This window comes from Ailuropoda melanoleuca, chromosome 12 (genome assembly GCF_002007445.2).
Source record: "Ailuropoda melanoleuca isolate Jingjing chromosome 12, ASM200744v2, whole genome shotgun sequence".
Taxonomy (NCBI): Eukaryota; Metazoa; Chordata; class Mammalia; order Carnivora; family Ursidae; genus Ailuropoda; species Ailuropoda melanoleuca.
The window spans coordinates 46,655,378-46,680,900 of record NC_048229.1 but is presented as its reverse complement, the minus strand read 5'-3'; the positions used below and the strand labels follow the sequence as shown (position 1 = coordinate 46,680,900).

Sequence of the window (25,523 nt, the reverse complement as noted above, 5' to 3'; positions counted from 1 at the left end):
TTGCTCTGGCCGATGTCATAGAAGTTGTTGCCTATGTTCTCCTCTAGAATTTTGATGGATTCCTGTCTCACATTGAGGTCTTTCATCCATTTGGAGTTTATTTTTGTGTATGGTGTGAGAGAGTGGTCAAGTTTCATTCTTTTGCATGTAGCTGTCCAATTTTCCCAGCACCATTTATTGAAGAGACTGTCTTTTTTCCACCGGATGTTTTTTCCTGCTTTATCAAAGATTAGTTGCCCAAAGAGCCGAGGGTCCATTTCTGGGTTCTCTATTCTGTTCCATTGGTCGATGTGTCTGTTTTTGTGCCAGTACCATGCTGTCTTTGTGATCACAGCTTTGTAGTACAGCTCGAAATCCGGCATTGTGATGCCCCCAGCTTTGTTTTTCCTTTTCAACAGTTCCTTGGAGATTCGGGGCCTTTTCTGGTTCCATACAAATTTAAGGACTATTTGTTCCAGTTCTTTGAAAAATGTCCTCGGTATTTTGATCGGGATAGCATTGAAAGTGTAGATTGCTCTGGGTAGTATGGACATTTTAACTATGTTAATTCTTCCAATCCATGAGCATGGAATATTTTTCCATCTTTTTATGTCTTCCTCAATATCTTTCAAAAGTGATCTATAGTTTCTAGCATATAGGTCCTTTACGTCTCTGGTTAAGTTAATTCCAAGGTAACGCATGGTTTTTGGTGTTATTGTAAATGGGATGGATTCCCTAATTTCTCTTTCTTCAGTCTCGTTATTCGTGTATAGAAATGCAACTGATTTCTGGGCATTGATTTTGTATCCTGCCACCTTACTGAATTGTTCTATAACTTCTAATAGTTTGGGAGTGGATTCCTTTGGGTTTTCCATATAGAGTATCATGTCATCTGCAAAGAGAGACAGTTTGACTTCTTCTTTGCCGATTTGGATACCTTTGATCCCTTTTTGTCTTCTGATTGCTGTTGCAAGGACTTCTAGTACTATGTTGAATAATAGTGGCGAGAGTGGGCATCCTTGTCGTGTTCCTGATCTTAAGGGAAAGGCTTCCAGCTTTTCCCCATTGAGAATAATGCTTGCAGTAGGCTTTTCATAGATGGCTTTTATGAGATTGAGAAATGTACCCTCTATTCCTACACTCTGAAGGGTTTTAATCAGGAAAGGATGCTGTATTTTGTCAAATGCTTTTTCTGCATCAATTGAGAGGATCATATGGTTCTTGAGTCTTTTCTTGTTGATATGATGTATCACATTGATTGATTTGCGAGTGTTGAACCATGCTTGCATCCCAGGTATGAATCCCACTTGGTCATGATGGATAATCCTTTTAATGTACTGTTGGATTCTATTAGCAAGGATCTTGTTGAGGATTTTGGCATCCATATTCATTAGAGAAATCGGTCTGTAATTCTCCTTTTTGAGGGGGTCTTTGCCTGGTTTGGGGATCAAGGTAATATTAGCCTCATAGAATGAGTTTGGTAGCTTTCCTTCTGTTTCTATTTTTTGAAATAGCTTTAGGAGAATAGGTATTATTTCTTCTTTGAATGTTTGGTAGAATTCCCCAGGAAAACCGTCTGGGCCTGGAGTTTTATTATTTGGAAGGTTGTTTATCACTGACTCAATTTCTTCATAGTTAATTGGCCTATTTAAGAAATCTATTTCTTCCTGTTTCAGTCTTGGTAGTTTATAGGTTTCCAGGAAGGCCTCCATCTCTTCCAGATTGTTTAGTTTTTTGGCATATAGCTGTTGATAAAAGTTTCTAATAATCCTTGCAATTTCAATGGTGCTGGTCGTGACCTCTCCCTTTTCAGTCATAATTTTAATAATCTCANTTTCAGTCTGCCTTCTTGGGGAGGGGCCTGCTGCGCCGATTCTTAGGAAACCCCATTTGGGTAGAGTCTCCATGTCCCCTGCGAGGGGGGGTGGGGATGGGCACACTGTGAGCTGGTATTTCCAGGCTTTTGTTCACTGGCGGCTTTCCCTGGTGGTTTGCTTTGCCTCTTCTGAGAGTCAGAGCAGTAGCGGCCGAATCTCAGCCTCTGTCACAGAACAGAGGGATCGCGGACTGTTCTCCACTGATGTTCTGGCCACTTTAACTCTGTTACTGTTGGTGCAGCTCAACCCTGCAGCGTCCCGGGATGTGCGCCCCACACCCGGAGTCCCAGCCCTCACTTCCAGGGCCACCGCGTCTCTGTCCTTTGTGTTTCTAACACCGCCAGCCGCCAGCCAACCCCGCGCACTCTCAGAGCTCCCGGTCTCAGTCTGGATCCAGTGAGCGCACCGGGATTCTGGAGTTCCGTGAGATACCTGGTGGCACGCGCTCCTGGCTCACTGTCTCAGTCTGCTGTCTCGCGGGTGCCGTCCGCGAGTCCTCCCTCTACCCCCGTGTAGGTGGCTACCGCTTCCCAGCACCCGAGCGCAGCGACTCCCTCCCGCTTCCGTTTTTCTTCCAATATCTGTGCATGGTTTCACGGTTCCCCGCTTCGTACCTCAATACTCAGCGCTGGAGATGTTCGTTTGTAGAGATCCAGATGTATCTTCCTGCATCTCAGGCTGATTCTATGGATGTTCAGGCTGGTCTGGTACCTATCCAGCTCGACTCAGGAGACCAGCTGAAAAAGGGGTCCCCCACTCCTCTGCCATCTTAACTCCCAGCTCCTGTGAGTGGGGTGTTAACGTCCCCTGCTATTATTGTGTTATTACCAATGGGTTGCTTTAAGTTAGTTATTAATTGATGTATATGTTTGACTGCTCCCAAGTTAGAGGCATAAATACTTACAAGCGTTAGATCTTTTTGATGGATAGACCCCTTTATCATGATGCAGTGTCCTCCTTCATCTCTTATTACAGTCTTTAGTTTAAAATCTAGTTTGTCTGATACATATATATGGCTACTCCACCTTTCTTCTGATGTCCATTAGCATGATAAATGGTTCTCCACCCCCTCCCTTTCAATCTGGAGATGTCTTTGGGTCTAAAATGAGTCTCTTGTAAGCAGCATATAGATGGTCTTGTTTTTTTATCCATTCTGATACCCTGTGTCTTTTGATTGGAGCACTGAGTCCATTTACATTCAGAATAATATTTTTTGCAGAGCTGGTTTAGTCATCATGAACTCCTTTAGTTTTTGCTTATCTTGGAAACTCTTTATCTCTCCTGCTATTCTGAATGACAACCTTGCTGTATAGAGTATTCATAGCTGCATATTTTTGCCATTTAGTATGTTGAATATATCATGACACTTTTTTCTGGCCTGCCAAGTTACTGCGGACAGGTCTGCTGCTGACCTTATGTGTCCACCCTTGTAGGTTAAGGACCTTTTGCCCCTAGCTGCTTTCAGAATTCTCTCTTTATATTTGTATCTTCCAGGTTTCACTATGATATGCCATGATTTTCACCTGTTTTTGTTGATTTTGATGGAGTTCTCTCTGCCTCTTGGATTTATATGCCCATATCTTTCCCCAGATTAGGGAAGTTCTTAGCTATAATTTGTTCAAATAAACCTTCTACCCTTTTTTCTTGCTCTTCTCCTTCTGGGACTCCTATGATATGAATAATATTTCACTTTATGGAATTGCTGAGTTGCCTGAGTCTGTATTCATGATCTAATAGTTTTTTTTCCCTCTCTCTTTTTCAACTTTATTATTTTACATAATTTTATCTTCCATATCACCTATTCTCTTCTCTGCTACTTCAGTCTTCATGGTGATGATATCCAGTCAGTTTTGCATCCCACTTATAGCATTTTTATTTCACCCTGTCTAGTTTTTTGGTCTTTTATATTTGCAGCTAAGAGTTTCTCTTCTATCTTCTATGCTTTTTCCAGGTCCAGCTAGTATTCTTACGACCATTATTCTAAATTCTTGTTCAGATATATTGCTTATATCTGTTTTGCACGAGTCCCTGGCTTTCATATCCTTCTGACCTTTCTTTTGGGGAGAATTTCTCTGTCTTGTTACCTTGGCTAAGTTTTTGTCTTTTGTGTGTTATGGAATCTTGTTATGTGTCTGCACCTCAGAGTATTGCTGTATTTAACAGAAGTCATACACTGTCCAGAGCCTGGACATTAAGGAAATGTTTCTGATGCTATGCTGTTTGCACTCTGCTGTTGTGTTTTGGCTACTCTTTCCCACAGGTCAGTCCTCACAGAGTTCCTCCTTACTTGTACCTCTGTGTAGGTGTTCTTTGATCTGTTTGTTAGAATAAGCCTGGTGGGGTGGGGGGGAGCCTGATCCAAAATAAAGAGTAAAGAAAAAGGAATGAAAAAAAAAGAGAGAAGTAAATGAGAAAGCATACTAATAGAACCTTTTAAGCTTAACACCCTCCTTATTTTCCCCTATGTTAAGCTTTTCTTTAATTCCAAAGAAAAAAAAAGGAATAAGGAAAAACTGAGTCTACTGCTCAGTGGACTCAGTGCATGCAGCATACTGTCTCTGCTCTTCTTCTGGGGAGAGGCCTGCTGTGCTGGCTCAGAGCCTGTCCTGCCCCTGTAAACATGCACTTGCCAAGCACAGGAGGTGTGGTGTTTAATATAAGTGGCTCCTACCTCCACTGGGGCCACTGTGCTGCTCTCTCATGTCCCACTATGTTGGTGGTGAGGCTAAAATGGTAGCACCCCACTCTCTCATCCCTGGACAGGGGCTCTCACCTCCCCCCAACCTCCCCGCTGTTCAGGAAGCCCTCACAGAAAAGCGAGGACTGTCCAATACCACAAGTCTCCTGGGTGTTATCTTTGTCACAGCTGGGATTCAAAACTCCAAATCTTAAAGGAGCCAGTACAGCGAGGATCCACTCCCTCCTCAGGATTAGAGTCTTGCTGCACTGTGACTAGTGACCTTTGTCCTAAAAAAACAGTCCCACGCCTGTTCGGTGCATGGAATCTATGGTGTGGCACCAGGAAAAGCAGTGTCCTACTTATCCACCCTCTGTGCACACCTTTGTGCCCTGCCGATGAAAGGCCATATTTTGGCACCTACAGGGTCTTTTGTACTTGAAGAGGCAACAATATACCCTTTTCCAGGTGTTCTCCAGGAAGGGGAACTATCCCTCCCAGTGCAACTCAGGAGATCTCTATACCAGTTTGTGTGCACTCCCGGACCAGAGCCCTCCTTCTCCCCAGGAGTGTGAACCAAACCTCTGGTGAATGTCTCGCACTTCCAAAACCTCAGAGATTGAGCTCCACACACTGTTTGCAAAAATATCTTGCAACACTCAATTCCCCTGGCTCCCCAGTCTGTGGTCCAGAGAGGTTTTCTTCTTGTGTGAACATGATGCCACTCTCTCTCAACCCCTTTATCTTTCCCTTTCCTTTCCCTGCGGAAAGGGTTCCCTCGCCTCTGCCACATGCAGTTTTTCTCTCTCCCAGTTCACTTCCATGCACCTCCCACCTGCCACACTGTCTCTCTCCAACCGTGGAAATCCTTTTTCCAATCCTCAGATAGATTTCCTGGGTGTTCCAAGTGATCTGACCTCAGTGCAGCTGTGTTCAAGGGACAAGGAAACCCCAGGGTACCCCTACTTCTCCACTATCTTAACTCCTATGGATAGCATTTTAGAATGTCATGGAATCTAGCCTTCTCATTTTACAGATGGAAAAACTGAATTGGCCAAGCACTTTAGTAACTAAACAATCTAAAAAGCAAAAGTTTTCCCATTCTTAATCCATTGTCTTTTCTACTACAACCAAACATGTCTGCATATCCCAAGAATTCTGTGGAACAACTTTCATCATATGCATTTTCTGATCTCTGCCCAAATATAAAATACTGGGTTATTAGCATTTATTTAAAGCTTTTGTGTATAAAGATTTTATTAAATAAACTAACTTTACTTGTACTATCATTGTTTGCTTCCTTACTCTTATCAAAACAAGAGTTTGAGTGATTTTGCTGCCCTTTTTGCAAGTGTGGATTTTCATGTAAATGCTTTTTGTTCTTTTGATGTGAAGGCCTTATTTTGGTTGCAGAATTGTATTGACAGGAAGTGACTAGCAGCCACCTTTCCCTACTCTATGCAACAGACATTAATAAATTTACAAAGCAAAAAATAGGATTTTGTTTCAGCTTCTTGTTTATTTTTAGAATTCAGATTATAGGTTGATTTAGCTGATAATTTGTCTTGATAGATTACTTTATTACTAGGATTAAAGACTTGAAAGAAAAATTTTAATCTCTTTCATTTAAATGAGCTAATCTTAAAATGATCCCCCACACACAATTTCATGTTATGTTGGGAGCACTCTGAAATAAATAAATAGAGAAAGTAATAAATACTCTTTATTCAACATAGTGGAAAATAAGGAGGGTGTTAAGCTAAGCTAATCAGTTATGAACAAGTAGAATCGACTTTTTCTGGTATGTTACCAACAAGGTTTTAAATAATATATGACTTAATATTTAAAGATATATTCAAAAGTTTTAAGGCATTATTAATAGGAATATTTCTCTTCATTTTATACACGAACATTATGGAAGAATTTTTACTACACCCATACATAGTTAAATAAATTTACAGTGTTCATTTTTGGTAATGAAAAATAAGAATTATAATTTCACAGCATATTTGCTTATTAATATAAAATAATAGGTATAGAGTTGTAGATTTAATCATAAGAATCTTAAAAATAACATTGAACTTTCCTCCCTTAACCCTTCTCATAGTTTCAGATGTAAAATAAACAAGACCATTACCATGCACAATGTTTAGGAGACATTTCCACTCTCATGTACCTATTGGTGACGGAGCTGGAATTAGGCCTCTTTACCCTGTTACATCCTTCTCACCAGAATACTTGGTTTTTACCTTTGTTCACATAGTAGAGCAAGGAAAACTGAGAACAGAAAATGGAATAGGCCATGACTTTTATAAAATTCTTAATAAGGAAAAAAAAATCACTAACACGTAGTCGTCAAAGAATCAGTATATTCAGCAAACAGAATGCATCAGCAGATAAGTATCCTGGAGACATTAAAACCTAATAGACATTTAGGTATTGAAATGACAAAAAATATTTTATCATCAGTAAAAACAAATAATAGAATTGACAAGAGAAATCTGTCATTATGAAAGTCTTATTTCATGACTGTCTATTCACAAAGCGTAAATATATATTAAAACAAATTTGGTTCACTTTGTGTATTTTTTCCAGCATTACCATGTCTGATAGTAACCAACAGCATCTTAAGGAATTATAATTTTTTCTTTTGATCATATTCATATTCTTTGACAATATGTGTTTCTTATTGGTGAAATTGTTAAGGCCTGGCACTTTGGAGACTCGTCTTTAATCACATAACTATATTAATACTATGTTTATGTGAACACAATTAAAAACCAACCTGTATGCTATTCAACGTCTGAAACAAAATTAAGTAAGCTGATGTATGTATTCATAATTTTGTTATTTAAAAATGAATATTTTAAGGAAATTAAGTTTATACCTTTGACATGATAATGTCATATTCTTTTTTTCTCATTTTTTAAAAATAGTATAGCAGCTGTTTCTCATTGTCATACTTTGGTTTATGAACTTTTTTTTAAAGCTAAAGAAATTAAATATTTTCATTCATGCCCTCTTTTTTAATATATTTCACCATTTTGCAAGTCTGAGCTTTATTTTCTTAAAAAGTCTAATCTGGCTATTGTAATAGGTTTTGTATCAGATTCAATTTATTTCTGTGTCAATAATTTCTCTTATGTTAATGATGTGTTCTGAAAAATATAAAGTAGGTATACTTCATATATTACAATGGAAATAAGAAGAAAATGGATTTTTGGTAAATGGTTTTTTATTTTAGCATGTGTATTTCCAGCTTTATATTAATAATCACAAGAAATGTAGTTTAATATGTGCATACATTATCTGTCATATGTCTTACATGCCTCTTGACAAATGTGATGGGGAAGCTGTTGCTTCTGCTTATATTCTGGGTCTATTTTAGCAAGAAATTCAATTTTAAAAGCCCTGTACAGAAATCTTTCAGCCTTGGGTTGCCCATGTTAAAAGTTAAATCCTTGAATTCTATTTAGAACCTTCTAACATTAATTAGTTGTGTGACTTGTGGTATTTATATCTTGCGCATGCTATAGCCATCCATGAGTAAATTTTCCAGATGGTGGAAGGAGTCGCTTTGACTTATTCCCCGTTTGAGCTGTCATGACTTGTTCTACTCTAATTCAGAAATTACTGATTTATTTTTGTTATTGAACTCAAGAGTTCCAGGTTATAGTTCTAAATATTCAGCCATTCTACTAAAAAATTTTTTTTTCTCCATCTATGGAGTAACATTCATCAAATTCTAAATTGTTACTGAAACATTTGGTCATGAAAAATTAGTGTTTCCTACTATAAGCATTATGTGGGTCCTGGAAGTGAGAACTCTGAAGAAAAATCAGTGTGTCCTTCTAGGAGTTACACATTTTTCTTTACTCTATTGCCTACCTACTAAGCACAGTATACCACTGTCCTAAGTATACACAACATGCCATAGTGGTAGAGGATATATAGAGAGATAATATACTCCTTTGTGGTTATTTACTGTTTTACAGTATTTCCCATATTCTTTCCCCCACATTTAATCCTCACAATGACCCTTTGCAGTAGCCAAATTATGTTTCCTTTGATCATTTTACAGATAAAAATCATAAAGAGATAATGAGTTTCCTGAAAACTGGATCATTCACTAGTTGGTATGGGACAACTGGATTTATCTATCTCTAAAAAAGTGCAGTAGGATTATAACTCATAGCTTAAGCCAAAATAACTTCTAGGTGATTCAAAGACCTAAAAGCAAAAATAATATCCCCAATTACTGTGAATTTCAAAGGTCTTATAACTTATAAGGAAAACCTAGATACTACAAAGAAAAATATTTAATAAATCACAAACAGAAGAACAATTTTCTTAATGTAGAATGGACTCCTGCAAATTGGCAGGAAAAAGACCAACAACATTTTAATAAGAAAACTAAAAATTAAAACCACAATGAAATACCATTTTCACTTATCAGAGTGGCAAAAATCAAAGTATTTGGTAATTCACTTATTGGTGCAACCTCTGTGGTAAAGATTCTCAAAGTATAGTCCAAAGTATAGAGCTGTGGTTGAGGGCTTCCTGCAACTCTTTCAGGGCATCCATAAGGTCAAAACTATCTGCATAATAATATGATCCAGTTGGCCTTTTTCACAGTGTTGGCACTAGGTGAGTGAAGCCTCATGCCATTTAGCACAAACCAAAGCAGTAGCACCACACTTTATCAGCATGCATTGTATTCTTCACCATTATTCACTCATAGTGTTAAAATAAGAAAGAGGAAGAAGGAAATAAGAAAAATAGTTTCACTTAAGAAAATTCAATGAAGCAGTGAAAAATAATTTTATTAGATCTTGACTCTTGAGTACACACCTTTTTAATACTCTGTCAGGAAATAAGTATATAAAACTTTTCTGCTGCACAGAATATCGTGGTTTTCTTGATGAAAAGCACTAGGGCAATTGGATTGTAAGCTGAACTAACCACTTTTTTTTTTTTAATGTAGCACCATTTTTTACTTGAAACAACAACTGACAAACTATGGTTATTCACATTGGGGTTTGGAGACATTTTCTCTAAAATGAACAAAATGAAGTTGTCTCTTCAAGATAACAATTGATAGGAAGGTGCCAATGATAAAATTTAATATCTCAAGCAAAAATTGGGAGTTTAGAAAACTGTAATCTGCTACTATGAACTGACAGCTTCCCAATTCGTAAAGACCTTTTTTTTTTTATAATTAATTTTATTTTATTATATTATGTTAATCACCATACAGTACATCCCCTGATTCTGATGTAAAGTTTGATGCTTCATTAGTTGCGTATAACACCCAGTGCACCATGCAATACGTGCCCTCCNGTGTGGTTTTACAAAGTCAAGCAATGGTAAAATATCCATTCAAAATGCAAAATTGATTACTAGATTTTAATTAAGAGTAGGAAAACTTCATTGCTACGTCTCTGGATTTTTCATTGTGACCAAGCTTTAAGAAATTACCATTTGTTGAGTTTTGTGGTAGTATGGAAGAAGATCCAGAGTTATCTGAAAAAACTATTAAAATACTTCTTCCAGCTATACATTTTCACATTTGTCAGCCAAAAACAACAGATTGAGTACAAAAGCAGCATGAAAATCCAGCTTCTTTCTGTTAAGCCAGATAATGCCACTCTTCTTGCAAAACGTTTTTGTTTTGGAAAATAGTTATTTTTCATGAAAATGTTATTTGTGCTTATATGTAGATTTATGGTTGTTATTTTAATAACACTTTAGCTTTTATGCCTAGGGAAGAAAATAGTTTCAGAAAAATAAATTTCACATGAATCAAAGTCCCAAGGCTAGGAACTAATTATTCATTTAAGCAAATTCTCTAAGAAATAATGTGACTATGAAGAAGTCATGCTGATGGAGGGACCAGTCTATGAACTTGGAAACTTTCCTTAAAGAAGTCCCAGGAATTAATAACTTTGTACTTAAAATTTCTTTTGGGTGTGAAGTTGGACTCTCAGAGAGCTTTTCTATTACTTCCCCTAAATATAAAAAAATAGCACTTAGGAAGGGCACAAGGAAGACATTCTCTGATAAAGTTTTCCATTTCTATGACCATATCTATAAAATATTGCTGATAATTTATACTAAAAGGCATGATTATGAGTTATCACATGAGTTTGTTATATGTTTATTAGATGGTTATTTGCCAGCATTAAATATCAGCTAAGTTACAGTTGAAATAATTGTAGGAAACAGAAAGCTATTTGGAAGAAAGGAAACTAGGAGAAAATAAAAGTGTAAATCAGAATCTAATCTGAGTATTTTGCCAGTGGGTAAAAATGAAGGGCAGAGACTTAGTAATGGTCTTCTAATTGGTCCCCCCATTAATTTGCAATAAAATGGTTTGGCTTTTAATGAGGTCTATGATATTCCTAGAGCCTGCTTATAAGTCACATTTTGCATTTAATTCATTCTTACTTGGCTAGCTCTTTTTTTTTATTTATCTTTAACCATGATATATGTTTATGCCCTTGAAAAGCCTTTTCCTTTCCAAGTATTCCTGCCTAGAGTTGCATCTCTCTGTCTCAGCTTCTTTCTCAGTAGTCCAAATCTATAAACTGTCAAAGTACAGATGTTCTCCATACCTTCCATTATTAATTCAACTATTTTATTTAATGTTTTACTCCTCTATGTAAGGGTTTATTATCACAAATGATATTAATCATAAGGATTGTAAGTAATTAAACCATGAAATTAAATGAAAGAAATTTATTTTTCACTGTGCTGCACCTCTTATCTTCCCTTGCTGAGGTGAGCTTCCATTGCCTAGATTTTCAGCCCACTTAGCCTAAAATTATTTTTTCCCTTTTGAATATATTACTGAAGACAGGATAGCCTTGTTAAAATTCTGTGTTTTCTTAATATGTAAGCCTGCACATGGAAGACTATTTCTCTATTGCCAATCCTTACTATCTCCTTCAAACTGAAGGCACTTACCTCTGACATACATTATATGTTAAACCATAGCAAATAAATCAGTGAATGGAGCAATACAAAATTTAAAATCTAAATGACTATTCCACTGTGCACATCACTGTAGAGATTTAACTCTAGGACATCAAAATCTGTAAACCCCATCAGGTAAGGGGCAGTAGGTAGGAGAGACCATTAGACTAATTGAATTCCAGGTTCTTCAGTAACCTCATGTCTGAAGGTCTTTGCAAAACATTGTGCAGCTTTTTTTTTTTTAAGATTTTATGTATTTATTTGAGAAAGCATGAGTGGGGGTGGAGGGGGTGCGGAGGGACAAAGCAGACTCGACGTTGAGCACAGAGCCCGATGCAGGCCTCAATCCCAAGACCCTGAGATCATGATCTGAACCAAAATCAGATGCTTAACCAACTGAGCAATCCAAACGCCCCCATTGTGTAGCTTTTTAAAAACCAGTCAGCTGCAAATGACATCTGTATTCTCTTCATTTGTCTTTTTATTGATAAAAATTTACTGATGCTTTTTAAACACCAGGGTGCTAAGAGCTTTAGAACTCTTGAAGTTCATACTACATAATAGATACTTAAGAACATGTGTAAAGATAAATTATGTGTAAAGACACATGTAAAATAAGCTGTATAATAATGAGTTACTGTTGACATGCTTATTTTTCTCCTGTGGCAGCAATGATAATTATGTAAATAAGTCAAAAGCCACATTGTTTAAAAATTGATGATTTTAACATTAAAGCCTGAAACGGGGTTTTTTTCCAACATTGGATAAATATTTAACTACGGAAAAGTGAGCAATCTAAAACAAGATACAATCCAGGTAATAGATGGCAAGGGCCAGAGTAATTGTTTTAATTGAATCACATTTATTACAAAGTCATACGTCAGTTTCTTCCATTAATCCAGATTGATGCAGACTTTGAACAAATAGGAAATGTAATCTGCCATACAAGAACACTATTTTGTAGCCGTTAATGGACTCTTGAAGTTTCTTTTGGCAGATGGAGATGGATACATGGATCACTTACTGCCAGGCTGTGAAGATAAAAACTGCCAGAAAAGCATCATTTACTTAGCAAGATCTGGAACGAAACAGGTATATCATCTTGTTTTTTTTAATGTCAATAGAGTTACCCTCTTGACGAAAATCTTCAGAGATTAGGAAAAGTATCTAAAGAGTCAGAACACAGAGAACCCTATATAAATTATTGACTTCCTCATTTTGATTTAATGAAATACATTTAAATCTTTTTGTGTTTGTTTATTGAGGGGGCAGGCACTGTTATAATCATTTCTGGTGAAGACCTATTCTTGGTCCTGTAATTAAATGATCCATTAGCATTTTTATAGGCTAGGAATATTGTAAAATGCACTGTAACTATAATAAAAGGTTATGGAGAAGAATATCACATTTGTTGTCAAGGCTAATCTTGTCTTTATTTGTGCTATCTAAATCTGTTTCATTCTCTGAAGCTGACTTTTTACCTGTAGCTTGTAGGTAAACAGTTTAGAATCCAATAGTCATAGCAGATTCATGTGGCAATGATAGGTTATAACATTGAGAATTTTTCCATATTGTTAGCACTAGACAGAGAAAGCCAGTATTATAGTACTAGAATTAATCAGTTTTGTTTTCTATCTTAGGGAAAGAAATGATAGAATAACATACTGACTTTTATTGCCCTTATAGGAAACCACATTTTATATGAAGACATTAAAGAAAAATCTTCATACAATCAACAGTCTAAAAACATTTAACTTCTCAACCCATAAAGTATATTATCTTAAGCTTTTCTAAGTTTTGATTCACTGAAAACATGAGGTCAAGTGACACCTAATCATTGTTTCATAAGTATAAGTAAACATAGTAATTATAGCCTGGCTTCAAGAAACAGACTACTGTAAGAATATTTTCAAATTGCACAGTCTGGGAAGATAAATGTTAAAAGGATCTCTCTGGGAAGATAAATGTCACAGTTCTTTGGTGACTGTTAAGGTTGTCATATTAATAAAAAATCTTTTTACTCTTTAGACCTTACTACATTTACCTTAATAAGAATACTTTATCCTCTTTAATAAACTGTCAACCTTTTCAGAAATTTGTGATAACTTAGCATTTTGTGAAATTTCCCATCTTCTTCCAAAACAAAACAATTTTTTTCAAAGTCAAGTAAATCATTAAAACATTTTTATGATAATATATTTTTGCTTTTAAGAAAGATTGAAAAACTAATCTAAGATGTAAACAAGTTTTTTCAAAAACAGCTTGTTTTCTATAAATATGTATTTATCATTAGCTATTTTTTCTCTTTTCCTTGGCAAGTCATGCTTTCTTTGGAAAACCTAGAAAATGTTTGGGGTACCCTATGTACTAAACCCTTTTCAAGAAGCCACTTTTAATATCGTTTGACTTGGGGCCATATAGAGTCACCTGCTTAAAAGAAACATATGTAGGCATGTTTAGCCTGCAGCCATTTCAAGCCAACTATGCCTGTTTGAACATCTCTAGGGTGTGTGCTAGTATCCATACTTTTAACTAATTATGGGCATATTTATAATTTTAATGCTGTGACTTCCACTCTTCAGATCTTTAGTTTGCATTAGATTATTAGAAGTAGATTAGGGCACTCAAAAGAGAAATGGATTTCCAAAAGCTCTTTTTGAAATCAACTTATACTCTCTGTTCTCTTCATTATAATCAATATAAAAGTAAAGAACTTACTAAAAGTAGAGTCCAGCTGTTTTGATGGCAAGACTCATCCCCCTGGACAGGCAGAGCTTCTTCAGGGCTGGTGTTGTCAGGAAGCCTCAGAACTCTTGGCTTTGAAGATAGTGACTAAAGTCATCATCATTTACAAAAGGCAGAGCAGGGGAACAAGGGAGATTCTGTCGTCTTCTAACTTTCTTCCTAAGCTGATCCTCCTGGAAGGACATCAGTATTAGATGATATTACATTTTGCTCCAATTTTAAAAAGTATTCATTTGCGCGGTGCCTCAGTGGCTCAGTCGGTTAAGTATCCAACCCCTGGTTTCCGCTCAGGTCCTGATCTCAGGATCTTGAGATCGAGCTCCCTGTTGGGCTCCGGGCTCAGAAGGAGTCTGATTGAGATTCTGTCCCCTTCTCCCTCTGCCCCTCCCCCTCATTCTATCTCTCTCCCTCCCTTTCTAAAATAAGTAAATAAATCCTTAAAAAATATTAACTTGAAATTACATTTCCACTCAACACAGCTTTAAAATGGGGGATTTCAACTATAGGAATCAACATCAATTCAAACCTAAGATTCTGTGATTTGGGGGAAAACTTTCAAAGGATCCATGTACCAGTTCAAGGAAAAATGACTAGTGATGAAATTTCACTGGGGCTTTATTCTTTCTAGAGTATCAGTCATCTGTTCATCAAAGTAAATTTTAATACGCTTAGATTGTAGAGATAAAGAAGTTGAAGTAAGATGCTGCTTATGAAGACTTTTAATAGATCGTTTGTTTTGAAAATGGTGAATTTTTTTTTTCTAAAGTAACTGTAAAATCTAATCTTTTTCCTCTTGTTCCATAGTGGGTTCCAGTCCTACAGGAGTTCAGTAACAAGGGCACACTCTGGGGCTTTGTGCCATTTGTGCATGAGCAACGACCAACCGAAATACCGCTTCCTATTACCCTTCATATTGGAGACTACAACATGGACGGCTATCCAGATGCCCTTGCCATACTGAAGAACACATCGGGAAGGTATGGGAATTAATTCAAGAGAGAAATATTTGCAAACATATCTTTGATTTGATACCTCGTAAACTGAATAGCACCTAAATATGGTAGAGTACCTTAAATAAGGAACATGAGGAGTTTAGTTCCTAATTCTTTACGTTGTACCTGAACTTCCAGTGGCTTAGAATACCTGTTCTTTTCCACAGATTTATTTCCTATAGAATAGAAATGAACATCTGATCTAAAATACAAAGCTCACTTTTCATTCAACAAAACTTTATTTTTAAAAGGCCAAAATTTTTTCTTTTAATGAGTGTAATTTAGTATTCAATTTGAGTCAATAAATATTAACTGAGCCTTTTTTCTGTGCAATTACACGTGCTCCCTACAGCCAGGAAGCTTCCATTCTGGAGACGGAGACAGCATTGAAAGCAAATAACTGCAATGCAGTGTATTACATTCAATAATAGAGGCATATACAGAGGACAGAGTGATTGTACTCTCTATTTTTTTGGGTTTTTTCCTGGAAATAGTTGAAATTTTGTTTCCTTCTTGGTTTAATTTTCTGTATGTGAGTATAGTTGACACACGACGTTACATTAATTTCAGGTGTACAACCTAGTGATTTCACAAGTTTATACATTATGTTGTGCTCACCACAAGTGCAGCTACCGTCTGTCACCATATAACACTATTACAGTACCATTGACCAGTATTCCTTATGGGTGCCTTTTATTCCTGTGACTTATTCTTTCCATAATGGGAAGCCTTATCACCCATGCCCTTTCACCCTTAAGGCCAAAATTGTTAAAAACAAATGACCCAGTTACATTTTGAGACTAAAAACCATCGTGGTTAAGAGCTGCACCTAGGCTTCAATCTCAGTCCAGTCACTTACCGCCCGTGTGACCTTAGGCAGATTACCTAAACTCATCTGTAAGACATTGTATCTGTCTCATGCAGTTGTAGTGAAGATTAAATGAGGTAAAAATAAGTGAAGCAATTAGTAAGTACCTAGCACATACAGACTTTCAGTGAATATTGCCTTACTCTTGCTTGTTTATAATTACATTGAAAATTCAAACACGGTTATTGATATTATTTATATACATAAAATGTATACTTATTACATTATCCGTGATTTTGAGTGCTGCAGCTCCTTTTTTCTCCTTAAGTAGAGGTACCAGTAGATAAATAGTTAAATTTATAATTAGCCTGAATTTTTGCAGATTCCACGAATATGACTCTTCCTAAATTTTAACGCCTTATTGTTTTCTTCCTATCACGATAAATTATATTTCTTGGCCTTTTTTCTTAATTATCTCCTGCATCATTATCTATCCACAACTTTTCCTCTGTGCATTAATTCATTCTGGAATTAGTGATAATTCAGCTTCACAATTCCTACCAGGCTCATGATACAAAACAACTTCCCTGGAAAAAAATCAGATTTATTTTTGCTTTTAACACCTAACAGTGTCATCTAGAAACATATATTTATTTAGAGAAACATATATTATTAGTGAGTGTACCTAAATATTTGTAGAAGATTATGGACAGTGCGCCCTTAAACTTTTCTAAGGATTTAATTTGAAATCACAATTGCTCTAAGTTATGTATGTGGAGTTTTCCAGGGACGTGATCACCATGCTTCATAACTATGTGTGGGAAGCAATTTTAATGTAAAATGAAATCTCTGAACTGAGTGTGATTATTATTCCTTTTAAAGGTATAGTACCACATAAAAACAAAGAAATGTAAAATTTTTTTTATACTGGACATTAATCCTATTCAAGAGAATAAGAAATTGCACCCCAAATTCATTTAAGTCTATGATTACTCATCCTTAGAAGAATATCCAGACAAATTATGTTTTGGTCATAAGGGTTTTATTTTTTTTTTTAATTTTGTTGTTCTTTTTAAATTTTAAGTCCCAGTATAGTTGACCTTAAAGTGTTCTGTTGGTTTCAGGTGTACAATATAGTGATTCAGTAACTCCAGGCATCACCCGGAGCTCATCACAAGTGCCCTCCTTAATCCACATTACCTTTTTCACCCTCCTCCACCCACCTTCCCTCTGGTAACCATGTTTGTTTTCCGTAATTAAGAGTTTGTTTCTTGGCTTCTCTCTTTCTCTCTCTTTTATTTTCTTTGCTCATTTGTTTTGTTTCTTAAATGCCACGTATGAGTGAAATCATGTGGTATTTGTCTTTCTCTGACTGACTTACATTACTTAGCATTATACACTCTAGCTCCATCCATGCCATTGCATATGGCAAGATTTCATTCTTTTTTATGGCTGAATAATATTCCATTGAGTTTATATTGTCATAAAATTGTTATCAATATTTTCTCTTTTAAACCATCAAATATTTAACTTAAGTTCCTTTACCATTCAGAAATAATGATGGTATCAACAGCTAATTCAGCAGAGAACAGTGTAACTCTACAGAAAACATAAGGTAAGAGGCAGAGTCAGTCATAGACACTTAATGCTTTTATAAAAGCAACTGTTTAAAACCTGGGATTTCTTTTTGGTTCTTTTGGGATAGATGAGAATTAAAAGATAGATTTTAGTACATCTCATTGTTCATTAAATCACTAATTCAAAATGAGCCCTGTATTTGAAAGGGAGATGTGTGTCTAGGAGAATTCAGCATAATATATTCCTTGAAACATAGAAGAAGGAGAAAAAGACATAGTGGGCGTGATAATCCTTTCCTGTGTGAATTCCCTTTTATCCAAAAAGCATTTGTAATTTTTAACTGATTTCAAGATTGCTCTATTGCTGAGAATTAGTGCAGGATTGATGTTTCTAATTTGAAGGGTTGCTACCTGGAGAATTCTGTCTCCTTTTTTTCTGCAGGTTTTAAAAATGAGGTAGAGATTATGCATAAGAGAATAAAACACAGCATTTAATTCATGAAAAGAAATTCTGAAACCATGGTTTGTTAACTTGTTTTGTGTTTTTGTTTTCAGAAGAGAGTTGTTTAGGATGGGTTTGCTTTTTATCTTATATAAAAGGCCTAATTTATAATAAGTTAACCTTTAAAATCATGGTACATGAAAAATCTCTTTATTAATGACATTTTATAGAGGCAGCCTGGTCTGAGGTCAGTCATTTTACATATATGCCACCACTGACTGGAAACCTTATTTATTTCCTTGACTATCCCATTGCTACTCAGTTGCCCTTAGTTTACTCTCATACTATGCATAGTCATGTCTTAATTCTCTGAATTTTCATTTTATTAAGAGAAGAAAGGAAAACTTAAAATGACATTGTTGTACTGTCTCCAGAGACAGAGGCATGGGTGGGCACCATTTTTGCACTCTCTTTCTACCTTGCTAATGCACTTGCCTAGCCCTGTGTACTAAACCCTGGGTTTTGCATGTCCCACCCTGAAACACTCCACAGCCCCAGCCTGCTAAGCCTGGCAGGCAGGCATGCCCCAGCCTAGCAGTCCTTCAGCTCCACCCTCCTAAACCCAGCTGGTGCTCTTCTACAGCTACCCCACTAAATATGACTAGTAGATGTGCCCAGGCCTGCCTTACCCCTGGGGCCACCCCACCAAAGTTGGCAAGTAGGCTTCCCTCAGTCTACACTTTCACACAGTCCCACCAAAGCCAGGGGATGTGCATAGTCCAAATAGGTGATGCCCCTTGAACATCTAGCTCTGGTGGTCAGGGAGGCTTGCTTTTCTGGGCCTCAAGGACTAAAACAATGGGAAAGACAGTTTTTGGCAGGCTGCCATCCCCAAGGCACTGCACAGACAGCAGACTGAAACACACTACTAGTTTTCCTATGATTACTCCTTCAAGACTAGAAATAGCCATTTCTCCGAACACATAGAAACAAATACAGGGAGTCCAGCAAATGAGGAGACAGAGGAATATGTTTCAAATGGAAAAACAAGATAAAATCCCAGAAAAAAAAAAAGAAAAAACTTAATAAAATGGAAATAAGTAATTTACCTGATAGAAAATTCAAGATAATGGTTTACAAAGATTTTCACCAATCTCAGGAGAAGAATGGATGAAAACAAAGAGATAGAAAATGTGAGAAAGTACCAAACAGAAATCAAAGAACTGAAGAATATAATACTGAACTGAAAAATACACTAGAGGGCTTCAGTAGCAGAGTAGATGGAGCAGAAGAAAGGACCAGTGACCTGAAAGACAGGGCAGTGACACACAAACAGACCAGCAAAAAGAGGGAGAGATGAGGAGTGAAGATAGCTTAAGGGACATGTGGAACACCATCAGGTATGCTAGCATTTGCATTATAAGGGTCTCAGGAAAAGAGAGAAAGGGGTAGAAAACTTAGTTGAAGAAATAATGGCTGGAAACTTCCGTAACATGGGGAGGGAAAACAGACTTCCAATGCAAAAAGCTCAAAGAGTTCCAAATAAGATGATCACAAAGAGACCCACTCCAAGACACATTACAATTAAAATGTCAAAAGTTAGAGAATCTTAAAAGCAGCAAAACAGTATTACGTACAGGGGAACCTCCATAAGACTACGAGCAGATTTTTCAGCAGAAACTTTGCAGGCCAGGAGTGGCATGATATATTCAAAGTTCTGAAGGCAAAAAAACTTCCAACCAAGGATACTCTATCTGGCAAAGTTATCATTCAAATAGAAGGAGGAACAAAGAGTTTTCCAGACAAGCAAAAACTAAAGGAGTTAACCACCATTAAATTGGCCTTACCAGAAATGTGAAAGGGACTTCTTTAAGCTGAAAAAAGGGCCGTGATTAGTAACAAGAAAGCATATGAAAGTAAAGATCTCACTAGAAAGATAAATGTATAGTAAAGGTAGTGGACTAATCAGTTTCAAAGCTAACATGAAGATAACAAGACAAAAGTAGTAAAAATAACTATAACAGTTAGGAATACACAAAAACATGTAAAAATGCAACATCAGAAACACAGAACATGGGAGATGTTGAGTTAAAAAATATATTTTAGAATTCAGATTTAACTTGCTATCACTTGAAAATAGAATGGTATTTATACAGGCTGATATGTTAACCAAAAAGCAAAACCTAGAGTACATACACAAGATAATGAGAAAGGAATCTAAACATAATAAATACTACAGGTCATCAAAACAATAGGAGAGGGCAAGAGAAGAAGAAAAGTACAGAGAGGAACTACAAAACAGCTGGAAAACAATTAACAAAATGGCAATAAGTACATAGCTACCTATAATTACTTTAAACATAAATGGAGTAAATTCTCCCAAGACATAGAATGACTGAATGGATTAAAAAAAAGAAAGAAAGAAAGAAAAAACTTCATATGCCGCATACAAGAGACTCACCTCAGATGTAAGGATACACATGCACTGAAAGTAAAGGGAGGGGAAAAGATGTTTCATGCAAATGGAAACCCAGGGAAACCAGGGGTAGCTACACATAGATCAAACAAAGTAGATTTTGAAACAAAGACTGTGATAAAGACAGCATAGGCATGACATGATGAGTGGGTCAATCCAACAAAAAGATAAACCATTTGTAGACATTTATGCACCCAACATAGGAGCAACTAAATATATAAAGTAAATATTAAAGGACTTAAAGGGAGAAATCAGCAGCAATACAGTTACAGCAGGGAACGTTAATATCCCAGTAGCATCAATGGGTCAATCAACCAGACAGAAGACCAATTAGAAAATATAAGTCTTAAGAGGTCCTTCTAAAAGAGTAGTTGCTAGCTAGACAGGACTACCTCAAAAAAAGCAAAATCTCAAATCAACACTCGAACTTTATACCTAAAGGAACTAGAAAAAGAATAAACAAAGCCCAAGGTTAGTAGAAAGAAGGAAATAGTAAAGAACAGAGCAGAAGTAAATGTTACAGAAACTAAAAAGACAATAGAAAGGATTAATGAAACTAAGAGCTGGTTCTTTGAAGAGAAACGAAATTGATAAACCTCTCTGAGAGAGAGATAGGAGAGGGCTCAAGTGTTTGTTTATCCGTAGGTATAGCCCCCTTCATGTTTCTGATGTGATTTGCCTTCTTTATTTCATTCACCAGACTTGATAAAGTCTTGTCTATTTTATAATTATTTCATTCATTCTGTTTTTGTTATTATTGTAGTTACCCAAAGAATCACTTTTATTTTCAATAAGATGAAATTTTTCCATAAATATTTGTTTTTATATTTAATTTGTCTGTTTTGCTTTCTTTAGGTTTGGTGTTTTTTTTGCTTTTTAGTTTATTACATTGAATACTTTTTTTAATAGATTTTTGCCCTTTCCTCATTTCCAAATAAGTGTTTTTAAGACTAAACATTTCCTACATACTTGACTACAGACTACATATTTTGATAATTGCTGCTTTCACTGTTCTTTGGTTTGTTTATAAGTTTCTCTTAACCTAAGAGTTATTTTAAAAGGCTTTTTTAAATGTTCACATAAATATGTTTGGGGAGTTGTTTTACATTGTTGTTTTGGGGTTTGAATCTATATTTTTATTGTTTATTATATTTTATTGTTTATGTTTGCATTTGCAAACATAAATGTGTCTTGGGTGATACTTTTTGAAACTTTTTGAGATTTTTCTGGTAGTTTGATAGCCCAATGAATGATTATTTGAAATATCATTCATGTTAATTATGTTGTTTATATCTTCTATATATCCTTATATATTTTTATGTACTTTTAAAAGTATGTTAATCTTTCACTAGGAATGCATTCAATTGTCAGCTTCTCAGTTTTTCATTTGAAAAATGCAGCCACAATTATTAGGTGCACAAGGCTTTATGACTTTTGTCCTCCTCACTTCTTTTGTAAATCATGAACTATCCCGTTTTTCCATTCAATTTTTTTTTTACTTTGAATACTTTTTTGTAATATTGAATTTTCATGCTTTCTTTTCCTCAGCATTTGCCATACATATTTTATTTCTTTATTTTCACCTTTTATGTGATAAAATATCACATAAGGAAAAAATTTACATCTGGTAAAATGCAAAGACCTTAAATGTGTAACTGAATAAGTTTTGATAACATGTATAACCTGTATAACCAGTATTCCAATCAAGGTATAAAACTTTCATCACCCCAGAAAATTCTCTCATGCTTCCCTTCTGGTTAATGCCCAGCCTCATAGGCAACCAATGTTTTGATTTCTAACAACGTAGGTTGGCTTTGCCTGTTCTTGAGCCCCAGAATACTGTAGAGAGTAATTAAAGACCTAAGAAAAAATGGAGAGAGAAAATATTTGTGCAACAGAATACTCAATATTGCTAGAAAGTCCGTTCTTTCCACCTTGACCTATAGATTGAATGCAATTGCCATCAAATTCCCAACAAGTTTTTTGCAGAAATGTATATGCTTATTCTAATATTTACATGAAAAATAATAGATAGCCAGGTTAGAAAATTAAAATTAAAAGCAAGATTAGCCAAAATTATCTTTTTTTATGATTAATTTATTTATTTATTTTAGAGAGAGTGCTTGGGTAGAGGGGGGCATAGCACAGGAAGAGGGAGAGAGTCTCAAGCAGACTCTGCTGAATATAGAGCTCGGTCTCACAACCCTGAGATCATGACCTGAGCCAAAACCAGGAGTTGGACACTTAACTGACTGTGCCACCCGGGTACCTCCTAGCCAAAAATATCTTGAAGAAAACAACAAAGATGGAGGACTCATGCTACTTTAAGACTTGCTGTGAGGGGTGCCTGGGTGGTTCAGTCATTAAGCGTCTGCCTTCGGCTCAGGTCATGATCCCAGGGTCCTGGGATCGAGCCCCACTGAGCGAGGAGCCTGCTTCTCCCTCTGCCTCTGCCTGCTGCTTCCCCTATCTGTGCTCACTCTATCTCCATCAAGTAAATCAATAAAATCTTTAAAAAATTTTTTAAAAAGACTTGCTTTGAAGCTGCAGTAATCAAAACCTTGCATATTTACATAAGACTACTGATAGACTATGTAGACGCCAAGGCGTTTCACTGAGGAACATATATGAATGGCCAATAAATATACAAAGCCTGTTCAGCCTCATTGGTAATTAGGGAAATAAAATGAAAGCCATTATGATATATTTTTCACACCCATTAGAATGGTTGCAGTTAGAACTACCAGTAACACCAAATGTTGGTAAGAATACAGAACAACAGAAACTCATATATTTTTTGATAGGAATGCAAAATTGCACATTCATTTTGAAAAACTCTGACAGTTTCTTATGAAGTTAAACATCCATCTTTCCTATGATCTAGCAATTCCGTTCCTAGGTACTTATGCAAGAGAAAAGAAAACTTAAGTCCACAAAGAGAGTTACAAGGAAATGTTCATGGTATATTTATTTATAATAGCACCAAACTGGAAACAAATGAAAGGTCCATAACAAGAAAATAGATAAACAATGGATGTTATATTTGTATAATTTAATAATATTCCACAATAAAAAGGAGAATAAATTACTGGAGAAGGATAGTCAGCAACATGGATGAATCTCATTAAAGTCTTAGGTTAAGTAAAAAAAGGAGTGTATGATGGGAATTTTTTTAAAACTGAGTATATGACTATCTTTTAATAATAGAATTTAACCCATTTATTTGTTTATTATTTCAATTTTTTTTTATTTAATTCTAAGTAGTTAACATATAGTGTGATATTGGTTTCAGGAGTAGAATTCAGTGGTTCATCACTTATGTACAACACCCAGTGCTCATCACAACAAGTTTCCTCCTTAATACCCATCACGCATTTAGCCCAGCCCCCACCCACCTCTCCTCCATCATCCCCTCAATTCGTTCTCTGTAGTTAAGAGTCTCTTATGGTTTGCCTCCCTCTCTTTTTTTCTTCCCTCTTCCCTATATGTTCCTCTGTTTTGTTTCTTAAATTCTGCATATGAGTGAAATCATATGGTATTTGCCTTTCTCTGACTGACTTATTTCACTTAGCATTGTACAACTAGGTATTTACCTAAAATATACAAAAATACTGACTCGAAGGGGCACATGCACCCCGATGTTTATAGCAGCATTATCAATAATAACCCAAATGTCCATTGGCTGATGAATGGATAAAGAAGATGTGGTATATAAACCACATATATACCAATGGGGTATTACTTAGCCATCATAAAGAATGAAACCTTGCTGTTTGCAGTGACATGGAGCTAGAGTGTATTATGCTAAGAATTTAATTCATTTAAAGGAATATAATTTAGTAGTTTAAAAACTAGATTAAAATTCTGGCTCTACATTTTATTAGCTGTGTGATCATAGCAACTACCAACCTTTGTCTTAGTTTTAGTATCTCAGTAACTCTGTTACTGAGAATAACAGTACCTACCTCATATGGTTATTGTGAGGATCAAAAAATTAATATATGCAAAGGACTGGGGTACCTGGGTTGCTCAGTCAGTGAAGCGTCTGCCTTTGACTCAGGTCATGATCCCAGGGTCCCGGGATCTAGCCCACATCAGGCTCCGGGCTCAGGGAGCTCAGCAGGGAGTCAGCTTCTCCCTCTCCACCCTCTCCTTCTGCCCCTTCCCCTCTGCTCGTGCTCTGTCTCTCACTTTCTCTCTCTCAAATAAATAAATATTTTATGCTTACACATATATATAAAGAACTTACAACACTGAATGGCACAATGTAAGTTCTATGTGTAAGTGTCTGCTATTATTTTTTAATTATTTAATATAATGTGGTCACACATGTTTTGATTTATTACTGCCATTTTATATTTTGTATTCATTTTGGTTTTTTCTTGGTTCTTTCCCTTCTTTTTTCTCTTCTGTTGGATCATTCAAATATTTCTTCTTCTATAGTTCCTAACACAATTTATACATTATAAATTTTATTTCTGTTGTAGTGGTCATACTTGAATGTTATTATGTATATTTAAATTTTATTTTTAAATGAACTGCTAAAGACAAGACAATACTTAAAGCAAGAATTTAGCACACATTCAGTTCTCTTTCCCCACCCCACTGACTCCCCATTCAGTGATATCATCACCATTTATTTTCACATTTGTTGCCATAATTATTTACACTTGGCTACAGAGTTTTCTGGTTTCTTTGGTCACCATTGAACATAGTGCATTCCATTCTTTCTTTCATTCGTGTATTATTTTTCTGAATACATTATCAAATAATTCTGTCAGGGAGAGTGTACAGAGTCTGTCTAAGACTTTCTGTGTCTGAAGATTTATTTTCCTCTAGCCAGAATGCTAATGTGGCAGACTGTAGGATTCTGGGTTTAAAATCATTTTATTTTATATCCTTAAAGATACTTCACCATTACGGGGCGCCTGGGTGGCACAGCGGTTGCATCTGCCTTCGGCTCAGGGCGTGATCC

At 36.0% G+C, this 25,523-nt stretch overlaps 1 protein-coding gene across 1 annotated transcript in view; it reads left to right on the top strand.

Annotated features, from left to right (window-relative positions):
• Positions 1–25,523, top strand: part of ITFG1 (integrin alpha FG-GAP repeat containing 1) — a 306,253-nt gene that overhangs the window by 133,358 nt on the left and 147,372 nt on the right. The window contains exons 9-10 of the mRNA XM_034638036.1: positions 12,506–12,600; positions 15,058–15,230. Coding sequence (XP_034493927.1) covers positions 12,506–12,600; positions 15,058–15,230 — 268 coding nt within the window. The remainder of the gene's footprint in view (positions 1–12,505; positions 12,601–15,057; positions 15,231–25,523) is intronic.